This window comes from Vipera ursinii (genome assembly GCF_947247035.1).
Source record: "Vipera ursinii genome assembly, chromosome: 1".
NCBI classification, from domain to species: domain Eukaryota; kingdom Metazoa; phylum Chordata; class Lepidosauria; order Squamata; family Viperidae; genus Vipera; species Vipera ursinii.
Genome location: NC_139512.1, coordinates 335,414,355 through 335,431,425, shown reverse-complemented (window position 1 = coordinate 335,431,425; position 17,071 = coordinate 335,414,355). Strand labels below are relative to the sequence as shown.

General features: G+C 40.0%; 2 protein-coding genes across 3 annotated transcripts in view; both read right to left on the bottom strand.

The window, feature by feature from the left end:
• CAD (carbamoyl-phosphate synthetase 2, aspartate transcarbamylase, and dihydroorotase) overlaps window positions 1–2,120 on the bottom strand; it is a 37,652-nt gene extending 35,532 nt beyond the window's left edge. The window contains exon 1 of the mRNA XM_083367570.1: window positions 471–2,120. Coding sequence (XP_083223696.1) covers window positions 471–555 — 85 coding nt within the window. The 5' untranslated portion in view covers window positions 556–2,120. The remainder of the gene's footprint in view (window positions 1–470) is intronic.
• Window positions 2,121–6,713: 4,593 nt separating this feature from the next.
• Window positions 6,714–15,126, bottom strand: ATRAID (all-trans retinoic acid induced differentiation factor). 2 transcript variants are annotated; one of them, XM_083350375.1, is made up of 7 exons: window positions 15,014–15,103; window positions 14,777–14,901; window positions 12,983–13,054; window positions 11,966–12,037; window positions 11,311–11,432; window positions 9,013–9,113; window positions 6,714–8,664 (listed from the first exon to the last, which is right to left on the bottom strand). In XM_083350375.1, the coding sequence occupies exons 1-7, from the start codon at window positions 15,086–15,088 to the stop codon at window positions 8,560–8,562; spliced, it is 672 nt and encodes a 223-aa protein (XP_083206501.1). In that variant the 5' UTR covers window positions 15,089–15,103; the 3' UTR covers window positions 6,714–8,559. The 2 variants fall into 2 exon arrangements, with proteins under 2 accessions (XP_083206501.1, XP_083206500.1); XM_083350374.1 differs by having other exon boundaries at window positions 6,715–8,664; window positions 14,996–15,126.
• Window positions 15,127–17,071: the final 1,945 nt, after the last annotated feature.

Sequence of the window (17,071 nt, the reverse complement as noted above, 5' to 3'; positions counted from 1 at the left end):
TCATGTTTCAAAAACACCTTGAGAAGTACTGGTGTAAGCAAGCAGAATGATGAACCCAGACAAGATGATACCTTCTTACTTCTAATTTATCTGACCTGGGAATGGGCCTGACCTAGTTTCAACATCAGCAACGTGACAAGCGGGAGAAAGTCTAGAAGCCTGACCACAAGAATAGATGTGATCTTATCAGGTCTATCAGACAGCTGTGCTACCAAGTCTGGGCACGTTCAGAGGCCACTCCTCTACAAGTAACCCCTAGGCACATTTGGGGATCCAACAACGGTCAGAGGCGCCTGCTGAGCAAATGGGCATAATGACAGAGGGCAGGGCCATATCTCGACCCTCCCTACTTATAGACAGAAGGGAGGGCACCTCTATCCTTCCTTTTGCTGGAAGGCAGAAGTGCAACCGGCCAACCAAAGCGCTTTCCTTCTCTTCCTCCCCCACTTTGGTCCTGGACAGAAACTCACCGACTTCACCCGCAACCGGAGTCCCCACGAGTCCAAAGGGACGTCCACGCAAGACCGTCCCATCCTCCAGCACTAGGCTGCCCATAGCTCGCTTTAGCACGTGGAGGACGACGGCGGGATGGGATGGCTTGGGACTCCCGGCCGGGGGCGGGGGAGCGACAGAGCCACACCGGGAGGCAGAGCAGAGCAGGAGGAGGCAAAAAAGCAGAGGATGCGGCCGGCGCCGAACGCACGAGGGGGGAGGTGATGTGGCCGAAGCGATGAAAAGCGCGTTAGCAGGAGGCGGAGCCGGGCTGGTGAAGAAGGGAGGAAATGACCTGTCGAGGGGCGGCGCAGCCCGAACCGAGCCGGCCACGTTTTTTCCAGGCTCCGCCCTGGTGGGATTGCTCTGCCACCGAGTCCCTTTACGGTACTACCGGTACCTGCGCCTCGCCAGGCCCGATCGCTACGTGCTGTAGTAGAAGGAAGGCGCTTACGGGAAAAAAAAATGCATTCCACGGGCAGATTTTTGCCAGCGGGCAGTTGCATTTGGCACACTCAAATATTAGTGGCAGGAAGACAAAATGTACCGATAGAAGAGAATATTTGTGGCTCGGGGTTGAACAGTGGGGTCCTTGACGCTCTCTGAGCTTGGTTGTTTTCTTGCAAGACGTTTCATTATCCAACTAGGTGTAAGCACTCATGCTAACACAGATGTTACCTACTTTGTGGTAAGCTCAGAGCACCAAGGACCCCACAGGACAAAAGTGCCGAGTCTTGGTCGCCTGAACAGTTAAGTTCGGATTTGGGGATCAAAATTCATGTTTTCCTTCTAGATTTTATTTAATAACTTACCTTTATTGTTTTTACAAATAATGAGGGAGCAAGAGTACATTATTAATAGGACTGGATTAATGTTCCTTCCTCCTCCCTATTTTCCCTTTCAACAACAACCCTGTGAGGTAAGTTGGGTTGAGAGAGTGACTGGCCTAAAGTCATTCAGCTGGTTTTTCATGCCTAAAATGGGACTAGAACTCCAGGCTCCTGGTTTTTATATTCAGGGGAAAACCCATGCAGAGTTCAGTGTTTTACACTCAGTTGAAATTAAAATTGCATTTGTATGTGTAACACTGCTGCTTAAGGTGCTGGTGATGACCTATAAAGCCCTAAATGGCTTGGGTCCGGGATATCTGAGGGAACACCTGCTGCCAGCATCAAGTTCCCTTCGTCCAGTGCGCTCCCACAGGGAGGGTCTGCTCAGGGTGCCGCCGGTAAAAGATTGCTGGCAGATAACACCCAGGGGGAAGAGCCTTCTCAGTGGGTGCGCCTGCCCTCTGGAACCAGCTCCCCATGGAGCTCAGGACTGCCCCCGGCCTCCGTTCATTCTGCCGGGACCTGAAGACCTGCCTCTTCGAGCTCTCTGGCCTAGGCTGAGAATTTTAATTTTAATTTTAATTGGGGTTTTTACTTTTTTTTCAGGGATTGATGTAATTTTTTAAATTGTTTTTAACTTTTGTATTTCTTGTTTTAAATACCTTGTAAACCGCCCTGAGTCCTTCGGGAAAGGGCGGTATATAAATCTAATAAAATAAAATAAATAAATAAATAAATAAACTACAAGATTAAGAATGACCAGACTTCCGGGTGGCAAGCCTCTGTCGATGGCGGTCATTTTTGACCATCAGCCCCGTTGTTCTGTTCAAGTCGCGAAAACAGCGACTATCAGCTGTTTCGCGATTTGGGAATCTCCCCTTCGGGAGAAGGGCAGGTGAGTATTCAGGTAGAGGTAGAGCTCCCCTAGATCCCCATAATGTTTAGTCTGGGGAGCGAAGGGTGAGAGCTCCCTCGGAGCCTGAATTTAACTCTGGACTCCGGGACTCCTCTGTTTTAAAGCTTTAAAACAGAGCAGGACGTTGCAACCATCCCTGCACTCAATATTGTACTTTGGATTACTTGGACGCAGGCAGAGCTGAGCAGGAGAATATTGAAACAGCAAGTATATGATCTTTAACTCCGGTTTAACTTAAAAGAAGGGGAGGAAGATGGCGCCGGAATAAATTTTTTGGAGAAAGGGCGAAGAACAAAAGAATAAGGAAAATAAAATAAAAGATCAAGGAGGAAGACAGAAAGTGGATTTTTAAAGTTGTAAAGGACTTTGTTAAAAACATTTGAAATTGGCTTAAAAGAGACTTAAAAGATTTGGATATTTAACAGTGAAGCAACAAAGTTGCAATTTGGGCGGAAAAGTGAAAGTGCGAAACGAAAGTTAATTGGGTGTTAAAATGGCTTCCAAACCACCTAGATTTACTGTCTCTAAAAATGCGGGGGCATCACAAGTTCAACAATCTGGGTTTCAGACATTGATGTCATCCCCCGCAGTACCTACATCCACATTAGCATTAAAAGATTTACAAGATGCTTTAAAACTTCAATCTGAGCAAATGGCAGAGCTTATTAATGAGAAAAATAAGGCAATACGAGAGGATATTTTGCTGGTATTTCAGAGACTGACAGTTTGTATTGAGAGTCTGGATGAACGTGTGGAAGAAGTTAATCAAAATAATTTACTATTGGAGGCTAAAATGTGTGAAGCCGAAAATAAAATGGATAAAATTGATGATGAGGTGGTAATGATACAATATAGAGACATGGAGTTTGCCTTGAGGATAAGAGGTCTGAAAGAAAATCCACAAGAAAACTTGGAAGAGATATTGGCAAAAGCTGTGGTGCCTATTTTGGGTTGGCGAGTTGAAGATTTTATATTGGAAATAGATAAAATATTTCGTGTTAACTCCTGGATTGCTAGGCAAAGAAAACTACCAAGAGATGTGGTTGTTTATTTCACAAAGAGAACGATCAGAAAGGTGATTATTCAAGCTTTTTATAATAACAGATTTAAAGTGGCTGATCAAGAGGTTTTAATTTTGAAAGAAATTCCACCAAGAATTTTAAGAAAAAGGAAAGAGTTTATTTTCCTGACAGATGAATTAAAAAAACGACAGATCCAGTTTAGATGGGAGATACCAACTGGGATAGTGGTGAATTATGTTGGTACAAGATATCATCTTAATACAGTTCTGAAGGCACGAGATTTTTATTGTAATATACTGAAAGCAGACTCACCGCCATCCCCAGAAACTGAAAGAGGGAAGGAAGAAGGAGCGCGACAGATACAATTGGAAGGTATACAGCGAGATGAAGAAATCTCGCTGATTCCAAAGGAAGTACAGCAAATTTTGGAAACTGCACAGCCCTTGGTCTTATTAGAATTAAAGGCTCCAAGAGTGACACGGGCTGCAACCAGACGAAAGGCACAACAACAACAGCAACAGAAATAGTATCCTACAATTAAAACTCAAGAATCTACTAATAGTGGAGCAGTGGGGGGAACGAGATCAAAGATGCAGAGGTTTGAGGATGTGCAAGACACGCCCCGAAAGTTTTAAGTAGCAAAAGATGGTAACAAAGTTTCTAATATGGAATGTTAATGGTTTAGCGTGTATATTGTATGATAAAAAGGTGGATAATGTTTTTATAGAAAATATAAGTTTGGGATTTAAATATGATGTGATTACATATAAAGATATTCTTAGACTGGAAAGGAATGTATGGCAATTAAAGCCATTTAATATTTTAAAAGAAGGAAAAATAGTACAAACTTGGTTTCAGTATGGCCAGATATAAGTTAGATGGAAAGAAATTTGGTAAAACAATTTAGAGATCAAAGTCAAGCGCATATAAGAGGGATACATAATGTATTGATAGAAATAGATGCAGAAATGGAATTTGTTAATGACTGTATGATAAAATGGGCCCAGAATACTCAGGAGTTAATAACGATGGATACCTGCAAAAACTTTGGGTCAGAAATGTTAAATTTATTTAGGCATAAAGTTTACGAGAGAATTTTTATTAAATGTTTTATAGATGGTATTTAGATCTTAAAAATTAGTATGTATGTATTTAAATTATCAGTCTAAATATTGGAGATGTGGTTGCGAGGATGCAATGTACTATCATATATGGTGGGCTTGTTGGGTATTATTATAGATTGTACTGTTATAGAATCTAAATTGATGTAGAATTTAATAATGGCAGCAAGACTTGGTTTCACAATACTGGAAGAAGGAGGAACTGCATACTATAGAAGAGTGGACTTTAAAAGTTTTAAACTTGGCAGAATGGTAACAATTTTAGCATATTTGAAAGAACAATCGCAACAGAGATATATTTCAGAATGGAGAAAGAAGATGGACCAATTATATTCAGAATTTATAAGGGACTAAAAAATTTCATTTAATATATGAATGAGTATTAGAATTATAAGATGTATTACTATTTAGTTATGTTTAAGTGGAGTTAAAGTGCGATAGGATTTAAAGTATATTTATAGTTAGTTAGCATATTTTAGCTTAAGTTTGTTAGAGACAATACCCTGTATTCAGCTCTGGGAAGTTGGGGGGGGGAGGGGGAGGGAGGGGAAGTTGGGGGGAGGGGAGGGAAGGAGTTTATGTTTAAAATGTATTGTAAAACTTTTCAATTAAAAAAAGATTAAGAATGACCCAGATTCATCAAGTGCATAAGGGTAAGACTAGAGTTTACCTTGTGATGTCGTAATACAGACTGGATCAGTTGCCTTTTGTTCAGAGGTAAACTTGAGTTTTGGCCTAAAAATATAAAGTTTCCCTGTAATCCATTCTCCTGCCTGGGAAAAAGCTTTGTCTTATAAAAGACAAAGGGCAGAATTCTGGAGATGCAGGCTAGAGAAGTTGCTATGCCTAATCTGGGAAAAATACTGTAAAGCTAAAAATAATTCTGATATAAGTTTGAATTTACCCCCAGAAACTAGGGGAGATCTACAGAAAATATTTTGTTTCAAGATTCAAATTATTTGTATATAAATAAATGTTTTTAGTTAGGAATCTTTTGTTAGATGTTTGATTTATTTTGTTGTAGGTATATTAGAAGCCATCTGATTTTTTTTCTGTGCAAATGTAAGTTCATAACTTAGATGCAGTGTCTCTCAACACAAATTATAGCACTCTAGCACCATCCTGTGGCCTAGCAAAAACTTAGTATTTTTGCAAATAGGATTCATGTACTGTTGCTATTGAAATTTTTGGAAAAAAAAATATATATCTTGCAAGATTTGTTATCTTCAAAGAATGGAAGAAGAATGGAAATCTGTAAACACCTATCATTATGCCACTGTATCAGGGAGCTGTATTATAGAAAACATTTCAATTTTTTTTCAATTCTTACTTTTATTTACATAACTCCATACTACTTATAAGGGACACGGTGGCTCAGTGGGTTAGGACGCTGAGCTTGTCGATCAGATGGTCGGCAGTTTGGCGGGTCGAATCCCAAGTGCCGCATAACAGAGTGAGCGCCTGTTACTTGTCCCAGCTTCTGCCAACCTAACAGTTCTAAAGCACGTAAAAATGCAAGTAGAAAAATAGGGACCACTCCGGTGGGAAGGTAACAGCGTTCCGTGCGCCTCTGGTGTCTAGTCATGCCAGCCACGTGACCACAGAGATGTCCTCGGACAAGCACTGGCTCTTCGGCTTTGAAACGGAGATGAGCACCGGCCCCTAGAGTCGGAAACGATTAGCACGCACGTGCGGGGGAACCTTTACCTTATGGTAAAGGTTTACTTATGGAGCAATGATGACCAAGCAGTAACGCCAAGGCAAGGAGACAGTGAACTGAAGATCTAATATATATGTACATTATTTGTCCATTGCCTAGAAAGAGCCGTCATTTCACAATCTCCAAATTTCTAGACTTGTGCTTTTACCACTATACCAAACGGACTGTTTGACAATAATTAAGAGTATCAATAAAGGGAAAAGGGAGAAAAAGACAATTTGATTTCTACCTTTTCCCTTTTTGTACTTTCCCTATCAATTACTTTACAGCATTTGTGAATATTTAGAAGTCAGACTGCGATATATTTACCATGATGTCTGATATATTGTACGGAAACCATTCTTGTTTAAATTTAGTCAAATTCTATTATGCTGCTAATTTTGTCCTTAGTGCATATTCTTCAAGTTTAAGTTTCCAGTTAAATATTGTCAGGATTATGTCTTCCTTCTAGTAAATTTTGGACAAAATTTATACTTGCTGCTGTGAGCTTATTTCTCATTAAATTGTGATCTCGTGAAATTATGTCTTTTAAGAAAAATTTCATTTCGGAGTAAATCCAAATGTTGTTAATAGCTGAATAGCAGTTGAACAACCAATTTATGAAAGTGATTAGAAAAGGGAATATGTGAACCTGGTGCACTTTTTAAAGGCACCCTCCACGGTTTGAGCAAGATGGGTCAAGGTCTTCCAGAGCTTTATAAACCCGCAGGAGACTGCTTTGAAGTCTTCTCACAGGGAGGGTCTACTTGCTGGCTTTTCATCCTGCCACTGTTGTTGGTACTGAAGTATATCCATTTTCATAATTGTAATTGATTCTACCCAAGATACCATTAAATTCTTCCATCTTCAGGGTTTGATTTCTTGCCAAAATTTAACATGGTTATTTTGTTATCTTTCTTTATTGTTGACCTTTCAAAAGTGACTATCTTGTACCTCTGCCATTTGTCTCTCACTACAGATTGCTGACCTCCTCTGTACATATTCAGTGAAACCAAATTCCTTGTTTATCTGAGCACATTCCTAAACTTCAAAACTGACTGCATGGAATGTAAAACAATCAAGAGCAGACATGCTATGAAATCTTCTGTTTTATTAACTGAAGTTTCTTGATTACATTGCTGATGCTTTGATTATATAAATTTCTGCCTAACCTAGCAATCTCGAGAGCCAGGTTTGGATTTATTTTTGCAAATGGGAAGTAGATGTGGATCAAATCCTTGGAACAGTGTGTCCCAAAAACCCAAATCCCAGGAAAATCTGATGATTTCTTTTTGAAATGTGATTTTAAATCAGTTATTAAACCGATAAGCTAATGGTTTAATTTAAACAATCATAGTTACTAAACGAACAAGCTAATTGTTTAATGAAAATAATGGTTTAATTAAAATAATCACATCGGGTGCTTTTCAAATACTTAGTATACAGGGAGAAGGGCGGCATATAAATTTAATGCTTAATGAGCATTGACCAGATTTAAAAGCTTAGGGAATCTTGCATGAACAGAGGACAGTGGGCTGACTAAGTAAACATAAGTATTTTAACAATGAAGGAGAAAGAAGCAAAGCATTCAAGGGTGGGTATTGTTCAAACACAGAATCACATTACCAGTTCAACTTTGGCCTGGAATGCAGACAGTTTTTTCAACTGCTTCATGATTTGTAGAACATATTTGAAGAAAGAAGGCAAACTTGCAAGCTTTCTGCAACACGCATAGGGAGAAAGAGCAGAACAGGTGTTTTGCAGTAACCAGGTCCCAGAAAAGAGTAAAGGCTAGGCTAGGGAAAGAAATATGCTTTGGTTATTTATTAAAATAAACCCTTAAATTTTAAGGCAGGAGAACATCTGGGTCCGTTAATGGTAGAATCCTGGAGGTGTCCTGAAGTAACAGGAGTAAGGATGGGGTTGACTTTCTCGTAAGTTTTCTTCTGAGCAATCCAGACCCAGAAAAACTTCCCCTGGAAAAAAAGCACCCAAACACAGCTTCTAACTAGCACTTTTTCTCAGGTGCTCTGCTTCTAATAGTAAAAGAAAGGAATCTGGATTAAGGCCTAAGGAATCAGGAGTCACACAACCACTGGTTTTCGTCATATCCAGATACAACCCTGATAAGTTGTATTTATTAGAAACTGTACAATCCAAAGAATATCTAACATCCAATAAGACATTAATTTTCCCCATTTCTTTTATATCTTCTATTAATAGCCCGCGTTTCTATGCATTGGCAAATCAACCAGGCTAGCTGAAAATAATGTGTTCCTGTACAATAACTGCTACAGTGTTCTCCCATGTGTCCAAACATGTAACAGAGTGACAGGCTTCAATCCAAAAAATTATTTCCCCCAGAAAAATTGGGAACCTCCAGTTCCAAAACCAAAGGGTAGCAACAGACAGCAGACAAGACTTTAGACTAGCACCTCCTTTGTGTACTGCGGGTGGGCCAGGAGAGTGGAGGAGGCCACTAAATGGTTTTGGCTTTGTGCCGCTGTGTGGTCCAAAGGAAGGTGGAGAGAGTGATGGTGATGGCTCCCAAAGTTCCAAAGAACAGCAGGTATGGAAAATTGCCCTGAAAGGCAAAAATAAATTAGAAAGCTTTTTTCTAATTTGATTAGCTCCCAAAGCTTCCTTTTCATCAACCTCAAAGGCTTGAATCAAATGGGCTAAAACCCTTTACCAAACTGAAGTCTTTACCAAACTGAAGTCCTCCAATGCTGTTGCATGTTAGTTTCCAACAACCTCAGCAAGTAGAAGGCAATATAACACATAACGTTATTCCCAGTTGGAATAATCAATTTCATTTAAGAGCACTTACTTTGGATTTTCCATCCCACCATGCCCAAGAGCCCTATCTCCTTGTACCAGAGGAAAAAAGCACACGGAACATAAACCCCATCATAATCCAAGAGCAGCTCACCTGGCGCAAGCATTTATAGCCATGGTATGGTTCTACACAGAGGCACTGGGACAAGCCTGGTCCATCAGAAGTACAAAGTGATCCCTCTGGGCATACCCAAACTGTAGAGAGTGGATGGAAAAGGGTGAGGATATCCTCTTGCTTTTCAAATCTCATTCCATAAACAGCACAATTCACAGCTTCTGGTCTTTTCTTTCTTTCTACATCAGTCTCTCCCACACCATTAATACTGTACCATCCATTTGCACAGCTGAACTTATCCTGCCCACCTTAATCCTTTCTGCCAAACCCACCTTTTTTTAAGACAATAATAATAATAAGTTGGAAGGGACCTTGGAGGTCATCTAGTCCAACCCCCTGCTCAGGCAGGAAACCCTATACCATTTCAGACAAACGGCTGTCTAGTCTCTTCTTAAAAACTTCCAGTGTTGGAGCATTCACCACCTCTAGAGGCAGGTTGTTCCACTGGTTTAGTTGTTCTAACTGTCAGGAAGTTTCTCCTTAGTTCTAGCTTGCTTCTCTCCTTGACTAGTTTCCATCCATTGCTTCTTGTCCTGCCCTCAGGTGCTTTGGAGAATAGCTTGACTCCCTCTTCTTTGTGGCAGCCCCTGAGATACTGGAACACTGCTATCATGTCACCCCTCACCCTTCTCTTCGTTAAACTACACATACCCAATTCCAACAACTGTTCCCTATATGTTTTAGCCTCCAGTACCCCACTCATCTTTGTTGCTCTTGTCTGTACCCTTTCTAGAGTCTTGACATCTTTTTTAGATCGTGGTGACCAAAACTGGATTGCAGTATTCCAGGTGTGGCCTTACCAAGGCATTGTAAAGTGGTATTAGTACTTCATGTGATCTTGATTCTATCCCTCTGTTAATGCAGCCTAGCACTGTGTTGGCTTTTTTGGCAGCTGCAGCACACTGCTGGCTCATATTTAAGTGATTGTCCACTAGGACTCCGAGATCTCTCTCACAGTTACTACTATTGAGCAAGGTACCACCTATACTATACCTGTGCATTTGATTTTTCCTGCCTAAATGTAGAACCTTACTTTTTTCACAATTGAATTTCATTTTGTTAGATAGTGCCCAGTGTTCGAGTCTGTCCAGATCCTCCTGTATCTTAAGCCTGTCTTCTGGAGTATTGGCTATTCCTGCCAGCTTCCTAAGATTCAGGACGTGAGGACCTTGCTGCCCTCACTTCAGGCGTTTGCCTCCTAACTACCACTGATGATATTTTATTGTACAAGGTGTTCCACTTAGCAAATATTTTGCTCAGTCGACTCAGGACAAGGATCAGCCCATAAAATGCTAAAATCAGAAATAGATTCCACTGGAGAAATGTATAGAAAACCCACCTCCTTGCCCAGCTGCAGTTCATTTCTGAAAAATATTCATCTACAAATTTCAGAAATAATAGCTAAGCAAGAACACTGATCTTGTGCAAAAGAATTTCCTGCTGGATAGTCCTCCGTTGCCCTTAACAGAACAGCCCAATGCAACTGTGCTACTTCCATGTAATAATTATTGTTGCATGTTATCAATGAAGAAACTCAAAAATCAAAACCTCAACAGCCAAATTCAGATTAATATATAGTATTTAGCTACCTCATTGACATCAGCATACAAGAGATAGCAGAGTGGGAACATGAAATGTGAGAGTTCCTTCTTGCTTATTTCAGTTTGCCTTCCTGTAGCTGTTTCACTGCAGAGGAACTCTAGACTTTATGTTTGTAGACTGTGGCAAAACATAGTAAGAGTGATTCACACCCTTACCAACTGATGGTTAGACTACTGGGGCTGCCTTGGAACACGACCCAAACTGCTGTGGGTCAAAATGCATTGGGTAGGTTTTTAGCAGATAAGAACCATTACTGCAGAATTAACGCCTATTCTTCAGTTACTGCATTGGCTGCTAAGAGGCTTCCAAATCTATCTTCTGGGTTTGACCTTTTAGTACCATCTTCTCCAATATAATTGTGCCTGTCTCTCATGCTCTTCCAGGAAGTGGTTATTAATGGCCCATCCGATTCCTGATAAGAGTTTCAATAAGTCTAGCTCTGGAGAAAACCATTCTCTGAGGGCCCTCAATCCTATGGAACACCTTGGCCCTGAAGGCCCAACAGGCAGCTACTCTTCTTTACTATTTTTTCATAAGACTGAAAATAATTTTGTTGGAGTTTGGGAGGTAAACAACTTACTTTTACGGGTCCCCATCACCAATCCCCACCATTCTCCACCTCTTCTTAGGTGGTTACAACCCAAGCACACGAGATCTTGCCTACTATATCCATACCAAGTCCCAATGAGCCATTGCAGGAGTTCCTCTGGTCACGACAGATACGATTGTTCCCTTGGATGGTGACATTTTTCCATACTTCACTGCCTCCAGGACAGTCCAGCTTCTGGGGTAAAGCACTGGGGATCAACATAAATTATATCAGAAACAGGTAAGAGGCAAATTTAATAGGGTCCCTCCCCCAAATAAATAAAATCTCAAAATCACATCCCAAATGCTTAATGCACGTAGCCAAGAAAAGCTTTGGATTTTCGTTGAATCCTTTTAATGAGAATGTGGCAGTAATGCGTAACTGGCAAGGTTATGCTCCAGTTCTCATCTCCTGTTAAACCTCATTTGGTGGGCCCCAGGAGGTAGGCCTTCTCTGTTGTGATGCCCACAACTTATGGAGCATTCTCCCTTTAAGGAGACAGTTTTGTTCCTCCTTATTTTCTGGAAGTCCCTTAAGAGCACCAGTGAGATCTTGAGGTGGCTCTGTGGCTGATCAAATCTCATACTGTTTGTATGTGTGTTTTCATATGTTCATGTTTTTATACTTTTTTGCTACATAGCCAGAATCACTTCTTGTGAGATGGACGACCATATAAATTTGATAAATGAAAAATGAGCAGCCTCCACTGATTTTCCATTTGTCGTCATGTATAATACTCACAGGGTCTGTAGCTGTGTGAATCCTCGGAAGCGGTCTTCAGGGAGACTTTCCAATGGATTGTCAGTCAGATCACTACATTAAGAACAAAATAATCAAGAAAAGACATATTCAAGGCCAATGTTGTGCTTCCTCTGTGCTGTGAACAATGTTTAGTGTAATCCATCACTCTGATGTTATGTCTGCTGTGGTGGGACAATTTACATTTAAAAACAAGTATCTCATGTTGAGGCTTTCCTTCTTTCCAGCTTGAAGACATATAACATGTGCAATTCAAATGCCCAAATATAAAATTCAAACACTCTCCAACAGCTGCTTATACAAAAAGAACACATTCCATGGCTGTTTACGCAACAAATGTAATGCATATATAAATCAGAGACTCACATATAAACCATTACCAAGCATCTGAGCACAAATTACAATTATTGCTAGTATTTCAGAGAGGGAAATCAGAACCCAGCAGCTGTCTTTTGTCTCCTCCAGCCTCAGTGTTCAGGGTATACAAAGAACCCCCAAAAGCTGTACTATCAAAAATAAAAATTCTTTCAGTCCTGTGTCTTGTATGGGGAATTATGATCATGATGGTATCAATAATTCTGTCAGCTGCCATCTTATGCTTACTGGTGTTTCACTTCGGTGACAGACTGTCATGAACTGTGGGGAGGGGAGATGAAGGGGAAAATGCTTTGGGAAATGAAACTAAGTGTGGTACCTCCGCAACGCTGCCTCATGGTCACCTAGCTGGAAGAAGGAGGGGGGTCACATACCAACCTGCACTTGAACTGTTAGGAAAACATCTTGCCCAAACAGATGGTTACAAGGTGGGGAGCACTGAGAGACAGTTAAGGGGAGGGAAGAATAGAACCTAGAGATTTTGGCATGTGATTTTCAATTCTGGTTTTGCATTATGGCAATACACTTGATCTCTAATAAACTATGCCTTTCTCAACAAATGGAGCCAAGGATCATTTCTAATTAGAGGTTTAAGCTGCAGCAGGTCCAACAAATTCAACTTACATGACAAAAGCTGTGTTCACCTCCTGGAAGCCAGAGCAGAGCTGATGCAATGAGCAATTCCCATAATCCAATCTATAGATGAAGAGAGATAAGCAGCTATTTTACTTCTACTGTAAAGGACTGGTTATTTTTATATTGGCAGTCATAAAAAAAACATTTTACGATAGCTAGATAAGACTTATCACAAACCTCACTTATGGAATGTTATACGTCTGTTGGTATAACACCTTTTGAACAGATGCAGCAGTCAGTTATGCTTGTTGACTGGATTCCCATAACAGTTTTGATTCTTTTGGTACATTTATTAATTAAAATGGAACAAAGAAAGAAAAATAAACATGCTGAATCCAACAATCCTAACATGCTGCACAAATCCAGATTGGGTGACATATCAAATTGTTTGAAAAAGTTGTTGAGGGCAGGAACTTCTCCAAGAATAAAGGTGGAACTATCACAATGTTCTTTATGTCTCATGGCAGCCCCCACTCCCGGTGTTATCCTCCACCAAAGTTCTGATCCTATCTCCTAAGTTTTATCTAACAAATGATGTTGGAGAAAAAAATATTCCAGGATGATACTATACCATGAAGTTCATTTATACATTAATGAATTGAATAAATCAACTTGGGAAAATAAAGTGTATATTACTTAACATTTAACTTCAACTCAGATTACCCTGTCAGCATAGCCCAATACTAAGAGAATGTGGAAATTATCATTCAGGTTATAATAGTACGTATATTTTGTTCTAATTAATATTTTTCAGATCCTAGGAATCAAGCATTATGAACTGCCCAGCAATTCAGGAAAGATAAAATTAGCGTATGTTAAATAACTATATATTTAGAACTCTTAGTAACCAAAGTGTATTTACTTTATCTTACAGAAGTAAATTCACACATTCACAAGATTCAACTCCTAACATAAAAAAAAATAAAATCCCATCAATCTCACCTCCATTACAATCATTTTAAAGTTAAAACTAGATGCCCAAAGAAATGTAATGCCACAACTGTAAAAGGTAAATTACATTTAAGGCGGCATTTTCCATAGAAAGAGAGGACCTGCCTTCTATTTCACACCCTTTAATTCCTGGGAGAATTTTTGCAATGTTGTCATATTTTCTCCCATTTAAATAATATTTAGCTATGTCACTGTTGTCACCTCACCACTGGAAGTTAGGAAGGAACGAACGAACAAACGAAGAAGAAAAGTTTTATTTTGAAAACAGCAACATTATTTTTGAAAAGCTCATTTTATACGTTCTCATAATATACTTTTGTTTTTTTTTAAAAAAATAAATAAAGTAAGTCTACTTAATCAGATCACGATCTCTTGAGGGCAATGGAACATTTTAAATAAATTTCTGGACAATGCATCATGGAATCTAAAACCAGATACAATTATCAGATGCCAGGGGCTGCACTTGCATTGCCTCGTTACCACGGTTAAGCAAAAGGTAATGTACTTGGCTGTATTACGGAACGTATTTTGTTAGGCCAGCGTTTTCCAACCTTAGGAACTTGAAGATGTGTGGACTTCAACTCCCAGAATTCCCCAGCCAGCATAGCTGGCTGGGGAATTCTGGGAGTTGAAGTCCACGCATCTTCAAGTTCCTAAGGTTGGAAAACGCTGTGTTAGGCTACCAGCTCGAAGTCTTGCGTCATTTTCCCCATAAGCGAAAGTGGAGAAAAAAGCTAGCAAATCCGGGGTGTAAGTTGGATCACCTCAGGCGGGGGAGGAGGAGTCCGGATAAAGGTTAGAAACTGATCATGTCAGTTCGAACTGACTCACCCTAAAATAATCTTCTTGTTTCTTTCTAAGCAGCAGCGGCCCCGCCGTACCGTACCCATCCGGGAACCGCAGAAAACGGCTGCTGCGGACTCATTTCGCATGGGCCCGGCACAACAACCACAGACCTGCAAGGACGAGGCAGACGGAAACTATGAAAGACCCCTCATATCTCTCCTCCTCCCGGAGTTCCCAGGACAAGCCTCCTCCTCCCCCCCTTACCTGCTCTAAGGTTTCTACCAGGAACGCGGCGGACGAGGGGAACACCAAATACAGGAACAGCTGCGGAACCCAGAGCCAGCTGGGCGCAGCCATGATGCGTCACATGATCGCAGGCTTGCAGTCACGTGAATCTGAATAAAAACAAAAATGAAAATCACGTTGTTCTCTCCCGTGAGAGAATAAAAAAAGAGTTATAATAACGATACTCTTTATGAATTTGGGGGGGAAAAAATCCAAAGCTGGAATATTCGTCTTAGGTTATTAGATTTTTTTTATTGGAACGTATAAACTTATGAGTTCTAGAAAAATTTGAATTGGCTATTTTATTTATATTTACATTTTTTTATTTAGATATTTAGATACCCATGGGAAAATCTATGTGGTTCTAGGAGTGGGAAACAACTTGATCGCACAAAGTAAATTAATACTGTATATAAAAACACATGGGGAAAACATTAGGAACAGGGCTTCTGGGATTATTTCCAACCCCTTGTACCAGCAGTGGCCAAAGAAAGTACTGTACTTTTATTTTCTTTAACAAACTTACATGTTTATGTGTGTGTACGAGAGAGAGGGGGAAAGAGATAATGTGTAGTACATGCACTTTCCTCACAAGAATTAAGAGACTGGCTCTGAAGATCTAATTATTGGGGTGGTTGCATGTTAGCTGGGTGTTTCGGCTCTCCCCTTATATAGTATCTGTTGTGGAGGCTATATATGAACATTGCAGAACAGGCTGCAATATGCTTTGGTTTTGATAGAAGTAAATGAAAAGTCTTCAAAAATTTTAATATTGAAAGAGAAATTTAAAACTGAATTTACTAAGAAGATGAGAGCCAGTAAAGGAGAGCACAAAGAAAGGATGTTAAGTGAAACACGTAGGCAAAAATTAGCTAGGTCTTAAGAGTGGGAAAGGAAGAAGACAAGCTATAAAAACATCTGTAAGAGAAGATAACTAGCAAAACAGGAAAGAACCTATTTGTTTCAAAAAGATCATAAAAAGGGGGCTAGAATTCAAGCAACTGCGCATGTGCAATTAGTTGATTAATAATAACTGACACACCTTGCATAAATTATCTCTTAATTTTAATGTACATGGGATGTATGATTTAGTATGTAGCAGGAAATATGTAGGAGGCGGTCGGAAAGAGTGTAACCTCATAGTACCTCAGCCAATGGGGAAAGAGGAGGGATGTGTGGCCGGGGGCCAGGGATCTATAAAAATGGGAATATTTTGGGTTGAAACTTTGGAGAGAACCATGTTTTGATAGCTTCTCTCCCTGCTTATTGCAATAAATGAAACAAAAGGCCTTCACTGTGTCTTGGCTGGTTATTGGTCAGGTGAGCTTGTGTCTGGTCATGAAGGAAAGTGGCCAGGAGCGCATAACAGTCTTGAGCCACTATCAGTTGCCTCTCCTAGGGTTTTTTTTCCCCCTTGGATCTTCTCTGCAACCTCTGGTCTTATCCAAGTCTATTTTTAAACTTTATCTTTCTCTTGTTACAGTGTCTCTCAAACCACATTTGATCTCTTTCTTTTCAGTTTTGAAGAGTTTTCCTATTGACAGATACAGAGCTCTGAACCTCTTTTTTACAATTTCTTTGCTATATTCTGTTTGGTTGGAAAGCATAAAAGTGAACTGAGGGAAAGTAAGTAGAGCATAGAGTTTTAGATACTGATAGCAGTGGCTGTATTTTCCTTTGTGCAACAATGTAAGAAACGAAAGCATCTTTGGGTGTATTGAGAACAGGCAAATTATGTTCCAACCTGTGCCAATAACCAGAAAGAAGATGACTTAAAATTTAGGAGCAACAGCCTTTCAAGCCTTTGTCCAATTCCCATGGCGATGGTCTGCATTTTTCTCTTATCCAGCCCATTTTATTGAACTTCTTCCTTTTTTGTGAAATATATTTTACTTTTTAAAAAAACATAAATCACTTAATAATTGGTGAACAGTATGTTGTCTGGGTTACATTTGTAAAACAATCACTAACAACTGATGTCTATAATCCACAGTCCACATAATAGTTTTAGTTGATTTCCTCTTTTCCCAAATATCCTCTTTTGCAAACATTGAA